The 17,009-nt window shown below is 34.1% G+C and overlaps 1 protein-coding gene across 1 annotated transcript in view; it reads right to left on the reverse strand.

Moving 5' to 3' along the window:
* Nucleotides 1-1,048: 1,048 nt before the first annotated feature.
* The window catches only part of LOC121419506, a 50,995-nt gene continuing 35,034 nt past the window's right edge, over nt 1,049-17,009 (reverse strand). Inside the window, exons 17-18 of the mRNA XM_041613959.1 lie at nt 4,110-4,172; nt 1,049-1,627 (exon numbers count right to left, since the gene is read on the reverse strand). Of these exons, the coding sequence (XP_041469893.1) occupies nt 1,357-1,627; nt 4,110-4,172 (334 nt within the window). The 3' untranslated portion in view covers nt 1,049-1,356. The remainder of the gene's footprint in view (nt 1,628-4,109; nt 4,173-17,009) is intronic.

The following is a 17,009-nucleotide window of genomic DNA, read 5'->3' on the forward strand; positions in this document are numbered from 1 at the left end:
ATAATAATGAAATAATAAATAAATGTGTACATCTAGGGAAACAAATTAAAGTTTAGACATACGGAGGGCGCATTTTACAAAAAAAAGGGCGCATTTTACAAAAAAAAGGGCGCTCTCTTTTTTTAAATTTGCCCAAATGATAACAAATTGTACAAAACATAACTGTTAATCTATTATAACTCTTTAGTTTGTACTTAGATTTTAATGGACATGTATCTACTAGCATGGAAACACTACGACACCCTATACAAACTATGGCACTCTCTGCAGTAAACTGCCGACCTTCAAAAGACAATTTTAATGAAGTTTACGATTTTACCTTGTTTGTAAAGGGTGTCCTCCTTGAGTGTAAGCTGTTAGAGGTGCCGTGGCCGACTGGTCGAAGGCGTTTGAATATACATGAAAAGTCCGGGGTTCGATTCCCGGCCGCGGCACTTATGCCCTTGAGCAAGGTATTTAATCGACAATGCTCTTTTATCCTCCTTTCAAAGAAATGAAAATGCTGTACGCATTCTTGATAACTAGGTGTGCACTTGGTAAACAAAAATATATATTACACATTGACCATGTTGACACATTCTTTCTTGGTAGTGAAGCAATATCGACTGAGTAACGTATGATAAAAAAGTAACATCTTCTCATCTGTAGATACTTCGTTTTACCATTTTGGGGGAGTTTTGGGGCCTGAAATAGGCACATGCATAATTTACAATTTGGTGATAAAAGAATAGAAATATAGTTTAGAGAGGCTTCGAAAGAGTAAATTTTAATGCTTAGTATCTCAACTTGTGCAAAGTGTAGATACTGCATTTTTTTTAGAGGAGATACTGCGTTTTGCAGTGACTAAAGAGTGGCTTTCTAAAAGAAATTTAGAAAACTGGATGCTTTGTGAAAAAAGTGACATACAGTGTATACTGTTTTTTGTGTGTGTGGGGGGGGGCAGAACTTCATAAAAGGATACCTAATTACAAAATAGGGACCTTTTCAATTTCGAATTATGTTTATTTAATTCCAAAAAAATAATTATAATCAAACTTATATATATATATATATATATATATATATCTATAGGGGCCTTGACTTAGTCACAAAATTCCATTCACTTTGTTATTCATAGGGCAACTAGTCAACCTGTATACGTCATGACACCGTCATCAAACCCCCCAAAATGACACCAGCTTTTGAATTGCCCATTAAAAATCAGGACATAAATAAAACAAAAACATCAGACATATAAATGTACATTTCCTGAAAGAGTATTTTCTACAAATCAATCCAGAAGCAAAGACCACAATATATGTTTGGTGTTGTATCTATGACAGATACAATGGAAATTATTCACAAATACCGTGCTAATTATTTCTTATATTCATCGATAAGAGCTCCTACTTCTGCTGCATGCAGAGCTTTGTCTAGATCGTCGATGTATCCACCTTCAAGTTTATTCGCCCATTCATTCAATAAATAAACAAATGCTTCGTTTGTGTCATTTGAATGTCTCCTCAATATCGTCTGAATGTAGTTGAGGCTAAAACCCAATTTTACCAATAGCTCGCTGTATTTTCCGTAAGGTAGGAGTTTCGATAGCTTAACGATCTCCCCGGCCGTAACCTTTCTGTTCATCGACCTGTAATAATACAATTATATAAATACATTTAATCAAATCTTTGCTAAGGGGGCAGTAATATGAATATACCCTCCATGCTCGAATTTCATCTTCCATTCCAATGTATGTTTTGCCATTTTTTTAAAACAACATTGGACTCCATTTTAGGCATCTAGCGCCTCGGCGGTGTTTCTTTTTATTCCAAACGTTTCCTTTGAGGGCCTCTTTTGACATGTTTGATAGATCTTGTAAAGGGACGCCCCATTAAACACCGGGAGGGGGGGGGGGCAATGATCTCCCCTATAAAAGGGGAGATCAGGGGGGGGGGGCTAGAAGTTTGGGATGATGGATTTTTTTTGTTTACTCTGATTGTGAGGCATCTTTTTTTTGTTGCTCATATCGCAAGTTATTTTTTTGAGAAAAAAACATCCAGCCCCCCCTTGAAATCTAATATGTCTAATTGCGCGTACCTCATACCTCGGTCACATTTGCTCTACGGCGGCCGTACGGCGAGTCGAAAACGGCCGTTTTAACATTTTCTATTTTTTTTGCTCCAGCTTCATATAGGGGGTTTGAATAAAAATTAGTAAAACAGCTGAAACGGCTAGAGGAAATGTGATCGTGGTATTATAGTAGCACGTAAGGGCGCCATGAGGTAAACATATTTCGGCCATGAACTAGTGAATTGAATGGAAGCTAGCCAGACGGCCATTTTTATGGTGTTTTGAGAAACAAAGCTACCAAGAAACTACACCATAAGTGATAGAGATCCATAAAAGCTTGGGATTCGTTTTTTTTTCTTTTTTATTCATTATGTGCAGTCAATACGTTAATTCGCCTAATAGCCAATAGGTCTGATACCGATTTCTTTATTATCAGTTGATGGTCTGAATATTAAACGATCTAAAGATTGTGTAAAACAATCTACGTAATAAATATGTATTCCGTTTCCACATTTGTTCGCTCAAAGTAACAACTTATATTTTTCCCCCATTGGGAGCCTAATTTTTTACAAGCTCTGCTTTTTATTTAGGTTTCCTCACTTTTTTTACATTTGTAGTGTACCTTATGCTTAAAAAAAAAAAAAACTTATGTTAGATACTTAATTTTATCATTGATACACTATGTTTATGACCACATTTGTTACGTATATTATGATATTTGTTTTAAAAGTGGAATCAATAAATGAAATGAAATGAAATGAAAAATCTAAAATTGAAATCAAATTTTTTAGTTGGTTTAACCTGGCACGGATCCAGAAGGGAGGGGGTGGGGGGAAAGGGCCTTGCTTCCCCGCCCTCAAAAAATTAGGAGAGAAAAGGAAGTGGAGCACAAAAAAAATAAAGAAAAAGGGGGAAAAAGAGGAGAGAACAAAAATGAAGATACAAAAAAAATCCAGGTGGTTCGAAGGTAGTCTGCTGGGCAAACCCTTCACTCGAAAGCCTACTCATGCCTTGTGTACTGAAGGCAAGTTTTGTATGTCTTCGCGTGGAGGCACACTTGTTGATCAAAGTTCCAATGAGGGTCTGTGCCTGCAGAATAGTTCGAAGGCCCCCCCCCTCCAGAAAAAAAAGAAGAGACAAACAAAAGCAGGAGAACAAAAATGGTATAGCGGGGGGGGGGGGGGTTGAATATTATATTGCAAATAATTTTATAATCGAAAACAAGCACATTACCATGATTATGCTCTGCAAATGCCTTTTAATGTTATGCCAATTTTAGCACTCATCATAAAACCTCTCAATCCAAGTTCTGTATTGAAAAAACATTTGTAGTCAGGTTCAGCTCGCAACATTTAGCCAAAAAAAAAAGAAACAAAAAAGAGTGATATCATCGACTCTTTTGTTTGTATATCACTTTATTCTGTGTGAAAAAAAGTAAAAACGTATACTATCCTTATTTATTTTAGATCCGATGTGGATGAAATTTTCAGCATTTCTATAAGCCAGTTTGTAGTTCTTTTCTGCGCATGATCTAAAGATTCTGCGCGTGGTCATAGGAAGGTTATTTGTACTAAAATGACATGGTGATTTAAAATCTAATGAGATAAGCACCAACTTAGATGTTTTGATTATTCATTTATTCTTTTGAATTGTGTTTTTCATTTACATCCAAAAACAACAACAATGCGTCCACGAACGCACAGTTTGCCAAGTACTTTGTGCAACATGCTATGATGTGCATGCAAAGTAGGAATGCAACAGATACTTTCATAAAGCGTTCATTGGTGTGCGATTCTGGTCACCTGGTCTATTCAATCTATTCATCCTGCTATGTAAGGCATGCTTATGTAATATCTTGCTTTGAAATCTGCCTATCATAATGAAAGAAATGAAAGGTCATTTGACCAAAATTGTCCATGAACTGGTCTGTTTTGAAGATCTACCTACTTGAAGGGTGGATTTGCCTTTCAAGTATTTTTCACCGGAAAATTAAGCAAATCCCAAAGTCATGCAATGAAGGAAATGTTTGTTAAAATGATAGTTGCTAAAGGTCTACTTACGCATTACTGTTCTTTGGAGCTGCAGCCATGCCTATCGATGCTTTGGTAGTCTTTGTTGACACCCTGCGAAAATATAATCAATCACTAAAGAACTTGTTCCTTCAATATGACTGTCGCGGAAATTATAAATATTTGGAAATCTTACTTTTCCATTAATTATTAGAAAATTTCTCTTTTGCAAACCCGTTTTACATATCCATCAATTATACATCTTCGATATATATGTATATCTTAATAACAGACACATTGATTAAGATCGTACGTTTCTGTGAACGCGCGACTAAAGATTCGTTTAAAGTTTAAAGATTCGTTTAACAGTAAATATCAAGTTTTAATTTGAATCGTATGCCATATTATCCTGACTTTGATGAGAAATATCAATCGGGACTTAAATGTTTTCGAGCATTAATCATAGACCCATTGTCATTAAAAAGAGTAAAAGTAGAGGAGTATTTCATATAGGTTTATGGAATTAATTACATATCACCCTTACTTCTTCGTAATAATTTCACCATTACCGAATTACTATTTGATAATTATGAATTTTCGTGATTTTTAGATGTTGAAATGAATTGTTTATTATTATCTCGATTATTTATTTTTATCACAATTATTGACTACCATCTTCAATATCATCATTATTCCCATCTTTAAACCCATTACTTCTCATAAATATTTTCGTATTCTGTTGCATTCTATTGTTTTTTCTTTCGTCCAAGAATTGTATTGCTGCAAATTATTTTGTAGATAGGGAGAAATACTGAGCACACATGTATGGAAACATGAAATATTATTTTTTTTCATGTAAAAACATTAGAAATGTCAAAGTAAGATATGACATCGCCAGCCCATTTATTGAATACTCAAAATACTGAAAATATACATGTAAATGTACTCACAAAATAATGCTGAATAAAAAAATTAGTTACTTCGTTACATTTTTTTAATATCAGATTTTGATTAAGTTTTCGGTGAATTTTACTCCATTTATTAAGATGTGACTATTTTTACCGGATTATCATTTAACAAAAATGCACCTTAAGTCATGTAAGTTGGACTTCTCAAAATTGCTTGACAAGATGGACTACAAGTGTTTATTTCAATAGACTTTATAGAAACTCGAATATTGAAAGAAATATTGTTTTGGGGTTCATTAATGTATGTAAGAATACGTTTTTCAATTAATATACATGACATTCTCTGTAAAATAAATTTAGTCGTACTACTTATAGTATTGTTGAAGTCAATCATGTCAATTATAATTCAATACAATTCTGAGTATAACTGCTACTAATACTTCTACCCTACTTATTATAAATAATAAAAGATATAACAATAGCAATCATGCTAAAAAGATCAGATGCGTTTGAAGGGTTAGAAGAAAAGTGCATTCTATTGAAACTGTCTTTGTCCCAAAATTGATCACAGCTCTTGAGATTAATTGCAATTTTCCACTCTACTTTAGTCTATTTTCTGAAACAAGAACCTCAAATTAGTGTCTTATAATTTAACCTGATCTATCAATTGTAAATTTCCAATAAAAAAAATCTATCGTCAAATATTGCCTTTCAAGTTCCAACACTCTATGAACATTGGTATGCAGGATTGATATTAATAAAAGATGATGGTGATAACCTGATAACAAAGTTCATGCTAACCAACTTAGGGTGTGCTTAAATATCGATCGGCCAGGGATGCACTACCAATGAATGAAACAGCACCCTCAAATTGCCGGTTCCAATCTAGGCCTTATATCAGGCAATATTATCCTTCGACCTATATCTACATGTAGATCCAGTTCTTAAAGGGGAATCCAACCCAAATGAAACCTTGTTTTTATAAGAAAAAGAAAAATCAGACAAGTTGATTGGTGAAAGTTTGAACAACATTGGAAAATAACATGAAAGTTATGAATTTTTAAAAGTTGTAAATATTGGTAATCACTTTACCCATGGAGACTTCAAATTGGCCACTTATGTGATGTCATAGTGATGTAAGGCAAGGACTACTCTTCCATGTACTCCAATACATATTATGGCTAAAATGTCATTTTTCCCAAAAGTTTTATTTCAAATTATATTTTTCTTTCATGAGGACATTAAACAATATACTACCTGGGTTATATTTAGATTACTGCCCCAGGGGAATGGGTACTTAAGAGAAAACCACAAATTCCTGATAATAAAATACATGGCCTATGGGAAAGTTGTCCTTGCCCCTTGTCATAATTTACTTACCCAGTTGCCAATTTGAAATCTACATTGTATTAGTGATCTCAATTTTAAAGCAGCTATATTTTTCTTATTGCTTCTAGTCCGATTTCTTTCAAACTTTCACCATTCTGTTTAATTCATTTTTCTCCTTCCCAACACAACATTCTATGGCCAAGGCTGGATTCCCCTTTAAATACTTATCAATTTGGCATTAAAGACGAGACAAAATGCTAGACTATACCAGGTGTGGTAACGATCTCAACATGAGCTCGAACAGAATCCAATGTTATTACCACCAAAGTGTTTGTATGTATAAATGAAAGAATATTTGCCAAATAGCTCTGAAAGAAAATGCATAACAGGTGTTGAGAAATGAGCAAAATAAGCACGGAATTGTCGGGTATTCTTCGAACCAATATTAATACACTGTCCCACATATGATTTTCTGTGCTGGTGTTCATCATAATTATTGATTTTGAGCTAAGATTTCATGATTTTTCAAAGATAGTTAAATTAATGTACAGTCTAAAAACAAGAAATGATAACTTAACATTTGAAAGATTGGAGGAGTGACAACATTTTCTAAATGTTGCATTTACCACTTTAAATTGTTCTACCCAACACTTGAAATGTGGAAAAAAAAAATATTTGCCCCCGGCACTGCACCATTTCTGTATTAAAGGAGATTTATTCCAAAAAGAGCTAAAATTCAAATTTAACGTTTTTCAATGAAGGGTTTTTCCACTGTTATTTTCTAAATCTTCTTTAAATAGTCATATTATTTAAGACAGCTAGAATACTAATTTTAATGTGTAAATGAAACACTTCAATATTGCTTTTTTTATCCATGGGAATCCATTGAGAATCGAGAAATTTATCTTAATTCGTCGATTCTTTTTTCCTTAAATGAATTACCTTTATTAGTGAAACACACTTTTATTTGGATAAAAATTGCACTGTATATAGACTCATCATTTAGCAAAAAACATGTACTCAGCAGTTCTTCTTACTTCACAAAATGAATCGATAAAGTTAGATGATGTGGTAATATTAATCCATCCTAAATAGTGAGCATGCATGAATATTTTCCTTTCGAATATCTAAAACTCTTGAATCTAGCTCATTTTTGGATTAATGTGGTGAGTAACCTTGCGTCAGATAAAGCAAATAAAACAATGCACAAGATAAATATTAATCAACATTGAATGTGGTCTTAATCTATACACCAACAAAGTCAGAGACTGGGCCTAAATATGAAAATTTCATTAGATGTGTATCATGTACAGAACAGTCGTATCGAACAACAATTAAACTATCGCTTAGTGTGCGTGCCATCAGGCAAAGTAATTTCCAATTGTCAGTGGACGGCTTTCGGGCTGCTAGACCAATACTGCCGGGGCAAATCATAATATCTCAGTCTCTCAAAGTCCTATCTTTTTACTTGACCTTAAATATTTTGAAAATCTTAAGACCATTATTACCTTGTAATCCTTCCTTTATAAAGAAGCCAAAGAAGACAAGTCCCACATGGATTCGCCGAAGATTAGCTTCACAAGCATACTACGCTATCGGCAATTACCTTGACGGCATTCGGCAATGATCCACAGTCGATCATGAGACATGAGGGCGTGCGTATTAATCAGTGCAAATTCTTTATTAATTTACGGTGAAGGAAATAAATACGATCTTTCTTGTGTGTATACAAGGAAGAGGTATTGAATTTCATCGTTTCATAAGTTTTACTCAGTTTGGTAATTTTGGATATAAACCTGCTACACTCGAGTAGTGTCCAATATTTGAAGAGCTTACTTGCAAAAGTGTTAGATCCATTTTTCATCAAATTTGATTTTGTTGTCTCAATGTATACATCTTAAGTAGCTCTATAGATGATACTAAAGAAAAGATGAAATTCCCATTACAAAGTGAACAAAAATGGCACAATGGGGTAGCGACTGTTCTTATTTTTATTTATTTATTAATATTATTATTTTTTTTTTTTGGAGGGGAGAATATTTAAAAAATACGAAGACATGTATGGCTTTCTTTTATACCCATTTTTATGTTGTCATGGTAGGGTATCACAAAAATCTAGTTTCGCATAATAATATTGAATTATGGGAGAATAAAACAAAACGATTTTCTCGGAGTAGACCTAAGGTTAGGTCCGTTTTTTCATAAATTCATTGTTTTTTGTCTCAAAACCTCTTAAGTTCTTAGTTGCTCTGATGATACCAAAGAAAATGTGAAATTCACAATAAGTGAAAATTAAAAAAAAAACATGTTTTTTCTCACAATGGTCCAAGGGGTGGGGGCAGTCAGTTGATCCTACAAATTGTAGATTATATTATGAAAGTGATATGCATGGCATAGTAAGTAGGAATGCCCCGAAGTTTGCAGATCAAAACACCTATTTTAATTCGATCATTGCTGATCTAAATCATAATAAGATTCCGTGCCTTGGTATCCACACAAAGAAGGGGAGCTTAATATTTGTTACCAACATTTATTTTATGTTATCCTAACCATGCTAACTGAAATATGTTATCCCATTTCATTCACACCATGATAAAGCTGAAAAATTTAGACCCAAGGCATATGTTGGTTGAGTTGGTAAAGCTTCCGCTTTACAACTGGGAGGTCGGGGGTTGAAAACCCGAGGTTGTGTCACATAAAGTAATTGATTATATATATGAATATAAAAAAGGCCCAAGTCCATAAAAAGTTAATTCCGAGATTTCTTTTTTCAATTTGGGCAATTTAAGTATATTTGGCCAAAATACATCAAAGAACATCATTACAAATTTAAGTTCACAGTTGTTATGAACATTAATATTCACGTTACTTGTGGGCGGGGCCTTTGTCTGGTGGACTTGGGTGTTTTTCAAAATGATATGCACTCGGGTCATTCCCACTTTCATATACACGGTAGACTTCTGTAGTATACTGGTAGAAGTAGTGAGAGAGGGCGCTATGATATAACAGTAAGAAAAGCCCAAGTCCTGGACTTGGACTTTTCGTACACACATACCACAATTTCCTCCTTTGTTTGAGGCATTTCTAAAACAAATTTCAGAATTACCACTTTTATACAACAAGAGTCATTGTATACGGAAAATTACCCAATTTTAATTCAATTTTGCCAAAAACTGGACTTGGGCTGTCTTTATATTCAAATACTCAATTAAAAGATACGAGTTGCCGATTCTTTGTTTTTAGTTAATCGTTTTTTTTAATAGACCTCTTTAATGTAGTACTTGTGTGTATATGGTTGTGATATACATATTAATGATGAACAAAAACAATTATTTTACAATTTAATGATCTATGTACGATTTTATGACTATCTTACTATGTTATTTTAATGAAAATTTATATCACACACGCAAAAGTTTCACCAATTTGCTAAAAACACAGGTTTTCATGGAAGTCCTTTAAAGGGAAGTATAAACACTCAATAAATGGGCACATCTACAACAGTCTGTGTATCAAATATATTCTGATTTCCTTTTCACACGTTAATTTTGAATCATCATTGCAAAGATGAATGCAACTCGTCTTTAGAATCATCGGACCTTTTACACGCTCACTCGAAACCGTGATTTGAATTGGAATTCCCCGAGCGAAGGTGGGACGTGTCTATGGTAACTTGTCAATCAAAGCACTGCTTCGCACATACCAACTACGTTGAGTGCATGACAACTGTATCTACAGAAGTGCTTGAAACGTAACGTAAATAAGCTCTGCCCCCTAAAAAGATGTAAATTGGAGTTCAAGCCTTTCGCTGCAGGCAAAATTTGTACCGTAATTTCAGTGAAACTTAATTGCAATTAGAATTTGAATTCGTAATTGTAATTAACGTTCTTGATTCTAATCGTTTGGTTTAACACATGCTAAAAAATCATCATCAGCCTTATTTTTCACTGGAATTATAATTCAAATTACGATTTTTTACCATGTGAGAGGGCGTTTAATGTTAGAAAAAATACAAACTTATGTTTGTCAAGTTGAAAAGTTCATTAAAATTATGAGCAAAGCGGAGTAAAGGTAATCGGGGTCAAGATCTTACTACGATTTCCGCGTGATCTCTGTAGAACCTCTGAACTACGTAGTACATTTTATTATCTGATCGCAATACATCGCCTGCTATATGGAATCGCATGATTGCCATGAATAGCTAAATCATTGGCCCCAATGTAAACAAACCATTATACCTTTCGATATGAATGGACAGTTTCGTCTTCTTAACAATCATGGGTAGAGCTGATCAAAGTTCATCAACTGATCAAATAACGATTTCCTATCAGAATAAGATAACACGTACGTGTGATACAACTATGCTTAAATATGATTTCTAAGAACAGTATAATACAGTGCGCCCCCCAAAAGAAAACCAAAACGAGGTTAATCGATGATTAATCATACATTCATAGATATAACACACACATTACAAATTATTGTAAAGCTTAGAGTCTCCTCTTTCATCTGGTAAAAAAAGTCTCATTCACACATAAGAGAGTAAATCCATTTCAAGAAAGGGTACCAAAAAGTAATTTGACGGGGGTATTTGAATTTTCTGATAAAGTTGTGATAAATCATCGATAAATCGCGGTTTCGCCTTTTTTGTGGGACGCACTATACCGTGTTTCTCAAAAAACGTAACACTTTTGAAATGGTTGCCAAATTGAGCAAATATTATTTCATGAAAAAATGTCAATATGTATGGAAAGCTAAAGGACCAACCTTTCATATGAAATGAAAAATTTGAAAAAAAAAATCATGCTTCGATGAACAGGGTTCACTTAAGTTAGAGGTATGAAAATGGGCCTGCGCAGGATTTTTCCTTCCAATTTTGGACAGGTATAGCATACAAAATAAATTTTATGTGAGATATTCATGATCAATGGATTAAGAGTTAAAAGGATGTTTTGAATACCAGTCCTTTCTCTCTGTGATTTATCAATCCCCAAACACCACCCATGTCACACACACACACACACACACACACACCAACTTCCACTCCCATCTTAATGTATCATTGATCTGGTAGATGTGAAAGATAACGTGAAAGACTTTTATCTTTACCGGTACCCTTACTCAATCGGTACTTTGAAAGCCGTGATATTCAGTCAAGAAGAAAAGATAGCCATGTGGACTATGAACTGATTACTTTTGTCAGATCTTTTATTTTAAGATGAACAAAGCAGTTGTAAATAAGAAAAAAAAATGAAATAAACATGAACATCTTAAAAAAAAAGATTTAACTTGCTTTTTTCATGTCTGCCCTAATGTGTGTGTGTGTGTGTGTGCGCGCGCGCGCGCGTGTATGTGTCATGATCGTAGAAAATGTTAAACTCATTAAAATCATTGCTAAGCTTTGTGTTACGGGCAATTCGTCTACTTATCACTTCGTCCAACTTCACATGGTCTATTAAAAACCATTTCATCTACAATCAGTTCGTCTAATATCAAATTCGTCTAATTCCCACCTAGTCTGTTATCCAATATGTCCAATGACAAGGTTGGGCTAAGACCATTTAGTCTAACTTCCAGTTGGTCTAACATCATTTGGTGTAATTTCCACTAGCTGCAATGCTCATTTCGTCTAAGTGTCTTGTGGTCTAATGACCGTTTGGTCTAATTTACACTTGGTATAATTTCCATTCAGTCTGATTTCCACTTGGTCTTATATCAAATTGTTCTAATGACCACTTGGTCTAAGAGCCAATTAGTATATTTATCAGTTAGGCTGAACGTCGATTGGTCTAATATTTTTTCTTCTAATTTTAAGTGGTCTAAGGATCGTTTGATCTAATTCATACTTAGTCTATTGTCCATTTAGTCTAATATAACATCATTTATTATGATTCAATTGATCTAAAACTAACAAATATGGTGATGGATTAATAAATACTCCATGCATCAGATAATACATGTCGCTAAATCCGGAGGGATTTGAGTCGGGGTAGGTCTGATGGTGGGCGCAAAGAAGGACTATATAGTCGCTCATGGAATGAATAAAATCTTAGAAATATTATGTATACAAACATATCGATAAAATCTATGATGCCGAAAATTGTATCATACTTATTATCATTAAGTCACCGCATGCATGTTTACAGACGTTAAGTATTAGGTGAACAATTGGGGACCTTGTAGCTTATAATGGTCGAATGGTGGGGTTTAATCAGAATAATATTATTTTATTGTATTTTTCATTTTTTAAATCAGAATAAAATTATTATGAACGAACGCAAATATAATGCAATTGGTTGTGTGGGTAAATATCTGGTAAACATGTTTATGCCTATATTATGATCATTGGTATGCACCATTACGGAAAACACTTGAACGTGACCGACAATAAGCAAATAGTAAGGGGGATTCCAATAGTTACAAAGCCATTCGATAATGAAAATTAACAACGTTTTGCAGCCCCCCCCCCCGAACTTCATATTTTTCCACGAAGTGCTTAAATTCACCCTTTTTTAAGATCGAAATATTTTCCTTTCATCCCGAGCTTGACGCTCGCATTTATTATTATTATAATGAAAAAAAAAATATTTAGAATGCCAAGTTTCTAGGTACAAATCTAAACACGCGCACGCATATTTATTGAGATACGCAGATTTGTGTGTGTGCATATTTGAAACACGCTTAAATCATCAATTTTTAGATCAGAATAGCAACAATTTTCTGCTTGCTCTTCGCACTCAAATTATTAGGCCCTAATGTTCGAAGATAAGCAATTACCCATCCTCAAGTTACAAACATGAACAGAGTGTCCGGTTTTAACGTCTGAAACCTCAAATTGTTTTTGATGATTATTACAAAAAGTACTTAGAAATAGTACTTAGAATGTGCAGTTTTTAACCCTTTGCGTGCGGACCCGCGAATCCCGATACCTCTCCCTGCGGCGGACCCGTTTTGATACATTGCTGGTATTTGGATCTGTGGCGGTGTTTTCCCAATCAATTGCTAATTGCGCCAAACTGATATATTTTTAGGAATTTTAGTAAATGTAAAGATGAAAGATCGGACATTTTTCTTTCTAGAAATAAAGGTTTCGCTTCTCAAATCAATAGAATAGTTTAGAAATTACGAAGAAAAAGTCGTGTTATTTTGTAAAATCTTCGCTTTTCCCCAAGTCAATAGGTACTGTGTACAAAAATGCACGGACAGGTGGGGTTCGATCGATACCGCTTTTGTTGTCTGCTGTAGTGCTTTTTTCATTGCCTATTGTCCCGCTACTCATGAATGGTCTCTTTACCTCCTTGTAGAGAGATCATTTGCAAAGTGTATAATTACAACGATAATCCGTTTTGGGTGAATTCACAGCATACCAATTATCTTTATTTTCCAGAATGAATAAAAAAGCGTGAATTTTCCATAACAAGTGCAATGATGATTTAACACCGCGCAACGAAAGTCCGAAACTATTTTGTGATTTTGGGGGGCTTCAAGATGGTGGCCTCAACATTTCACCCCAAAACCGTCTTTGATATCTTCTTTTCATAAATCATAGTTTGTAACAAAATAACAATTTTTTTCCTGAAGATTGCATACCAATAATCAATATGTTTTCCGTTGCCATGGTTGCAATTTCAACGAGTGAAGGGTGCAAATGTGACTGAAATTATATAGTGGAGCTGAAATCGTACCTCCCAACGCTCTCCTCGTCTCCTACGTTTCATTTTCTATATGTCCCTTTTCCTTTATAAATAACCATGGTACCGACTACTGTTCGTCACAATAAGAGAAAATAAATAATTTTCATCCAATGAAATTGTTACATCTAATTTAAAAGTGTTTCATTATGTTCTTCCATTTCATTAATTTTTTAACCGCTCTTGGTTTTTTTCACAACCGAAAACAAATAAATAAATCATGAAAGATTTGTATCCCGTTTTGTCTCTATCTTTTAATCGTTCAATTAAATAGTACAGAGGTGTTAGAGTCGGTAGGAGGCGTCAGCCCCCCCCCCTTCAGAAAACGTATACAAAAACGCGAAGTCCATAAATTTTTGATTTTTTTTAGGGGCGGATCACTCCCTCCGACATTCAGCTCAACCCCTCCATTTTCAAAAACGCCTAGCGGCTACTCTGTTATTTATACATTTTTTTTCAAATATTTTGGTGTTGATGCTCACTGTTAGCGCCCCAAATGTATGTTTGCCGTTAAGAAAAATATATATTAAACCTGTCTTTTAAAAGCTGCAACACGAGCAAAAGGAAAGTTTGGAGTTCTGACTTTGGATATTATTTTCTCCCAACTCCTAATTTTCCACAATGTATATTTTATATCATTCAAGAGATTATTTAATTATCTTTAAAATTATACCATGCTTCTTAAGACCATGCCATCACGAAAATAGCAGGATTCAGAAGTATTGGATAAGGTCTGAACTGAAAAGCTGCAAAACGAGCAGAAATAGTCATGAAGGGTCAATACAGAACATGATTCTTTTGTCTGTACCAATACAGATAAAAATCTTATTCAAATCAAGCCCCTTCTTCTGCATTGACGGTTCTGTGAAATGATATAACATGGTTTCAAATATCCATGCACGTTTTTTATGTGTTTGCTCTTGCAGATGTGTGTTTGATTTCTTGTTAATGTTGATGTCAAGGTGCATGAGAATAATTAAAATAAACCGCTAAGAAACGCACTCGTCACCACTGAACAAAAGAAACAGTGGCATTCATTTTTTATTTCATTTCCAATTACCTTTGACTTTGACTAACATTTCAAGGCACTGCATCTCCATGTGAACGACAATCACATCATGTAGGGTATCATTTTAAATAAAACTAAATTTTAATTCGTCATGAGGACGAATTAGTTGGTCTGTCATGAAATTTAATTAAGTGTCGGCTAATGTATGAGATGAATCATTAGACAATCTTGATCATATACATCATGGGAGTAAATTTTGACCATTGCTAAATACTCACTCTTTACTGTGGTGATGACAAACGTGATGGTTATAAATATGTTGGTGATAATGCAATACGGTAAATACGGAATGAAGTGTTGAGCACGTAAAATGCTTTTAAAACTCCTCAAAACTTTGAAACGGGGCGATTTACCGAAATTGGCTTTCAAAAAATGCGCTATGAAAGGAGCCTTCATTTTCAGAGCAGCTAATTTTTAATCGACAGTTTCATGTTTTTTATGCAAAATGTTTTAAAAAATTCTTTATTCTGTCAGAAATTTTTCTTTTAAGATTTCAGGCAAGAATTTTCACAATGTCAGTGGGTATCAATATCACAGAATATTTGAAAACTCATAGGTGATACTTTTTGAAAACAAAAATATCTTAAATATTTTTATTCAAAAGTTCTGCTAAGTTTGAATTATTTTCAATGAAAAATTTCACAGCATTCACTTCAAAACTCATCAGTAATGTGTTTGATAAAAGAATTGAGTATATTTCTTTTTTTGGGGGGGATATGTTTGCATAATTTCTGAAAATTCTTAAGCCTTTTACATTTTCCGTCAAGAATTTTCAATATCCATTTATTAATTTTTCCATTTATGAATTTTTTTTTTTTTATCTAAAGAAAGTCAGGTGAAAGATTCAAATACTGGCAATTTTTCCCGGAAATTTCGGAAAATGTGTATTTAACTAAATTGCATAATTTTTAATATCACAGAAGGTATCTGAAAATTTGTTATATGTTATATGTAGTGAAAATAACCCCAAAAACCAGGGCAAGTGGGCTTGAAATTTTCAGGGTTGCTTAATAAAGCATTTTCTTCAAAAAAAATTCAAAAATCAGGTCCAGAAAAAAATTGTAAAAACTTAAACAGGTCACAGAACATTGATGCTGTGGTCAAAAGTTAAAATTAACCCGCGTCATTTGTAGAGAATTTTTTCGACTACATCATATCAAAAGTTGAGAGAAAACTGACTACTAATAACGAAGATACGGTCAAATGTGCATAAATACGTTGACGTACATGTATGTTGCTAAAATGTGTAATTTTTATTTCTAATGTAATTTTGTGGTATTTACGCAATCTCCAGATGAGACATTGACTATCTCCAAGAGTGAGGAAAAATTAGGGGTCAACGGACTGCCTGCAGAGATACAGTGAATTTTATATAGGAATATTTTTGCCCACTTATGACTTATTTTGTGAGTTTACACGCGCGTGTAATGCAAATTTGAATAGACGCGCATTCCCGTATTATTGGTCGTAAGAGGCTGAATGAGGTATCAAATTAATAAGAAGAAAATGGACAATGGACAGACATAAAATTAATGACGACTAGAAGATGCTTACTGATGGAAGGTGCAAGAACGCGCACGCATACCTGCGCGCGCGCAAATTCTTGACATGCTCAAAATGGTGTGAAACGTACCCAAACTTGACCACGATTGATTTGGGGAATTTTAAAATTTTGACGCGTGCGTACGTGCACGTCGTGACCTTTGCATGACCTCTGATACATTGTCCTGATGACCTGTCATCTGAACCTGATATGATGCAAATATGAATCATTTTTGTCTCACCTGCAAAGCAGAGTGAGACTATAGGCGCCGCTTTTCCAACGGCGGCGGCGGCGTCAACATCAAATCTTAACCTGAGGTTAAGTTTTTGAAATGACATCATAACTTAGAAAGTATATGGACCTAGTTCATGAAACTTGTCCATAAGGTTAATCAAGTATTACTGAACATCC

The sequence above is a fragment of the Lytechinus variegatus genome, chromosome 8, assembly GCF_018143015.1.
Source record: "Lytechinus variegatus isolate NC3 chromosome 8, Lvar_3.0, whole genome shotgun sequence".
NCBI classification, from domain to species: Eukaryota; Metazoa; Echinodermata; class Echinoidea; order Temnopleuroida; family Toxopneustidae; genus Lytechinus; species Lytechinus variegatus.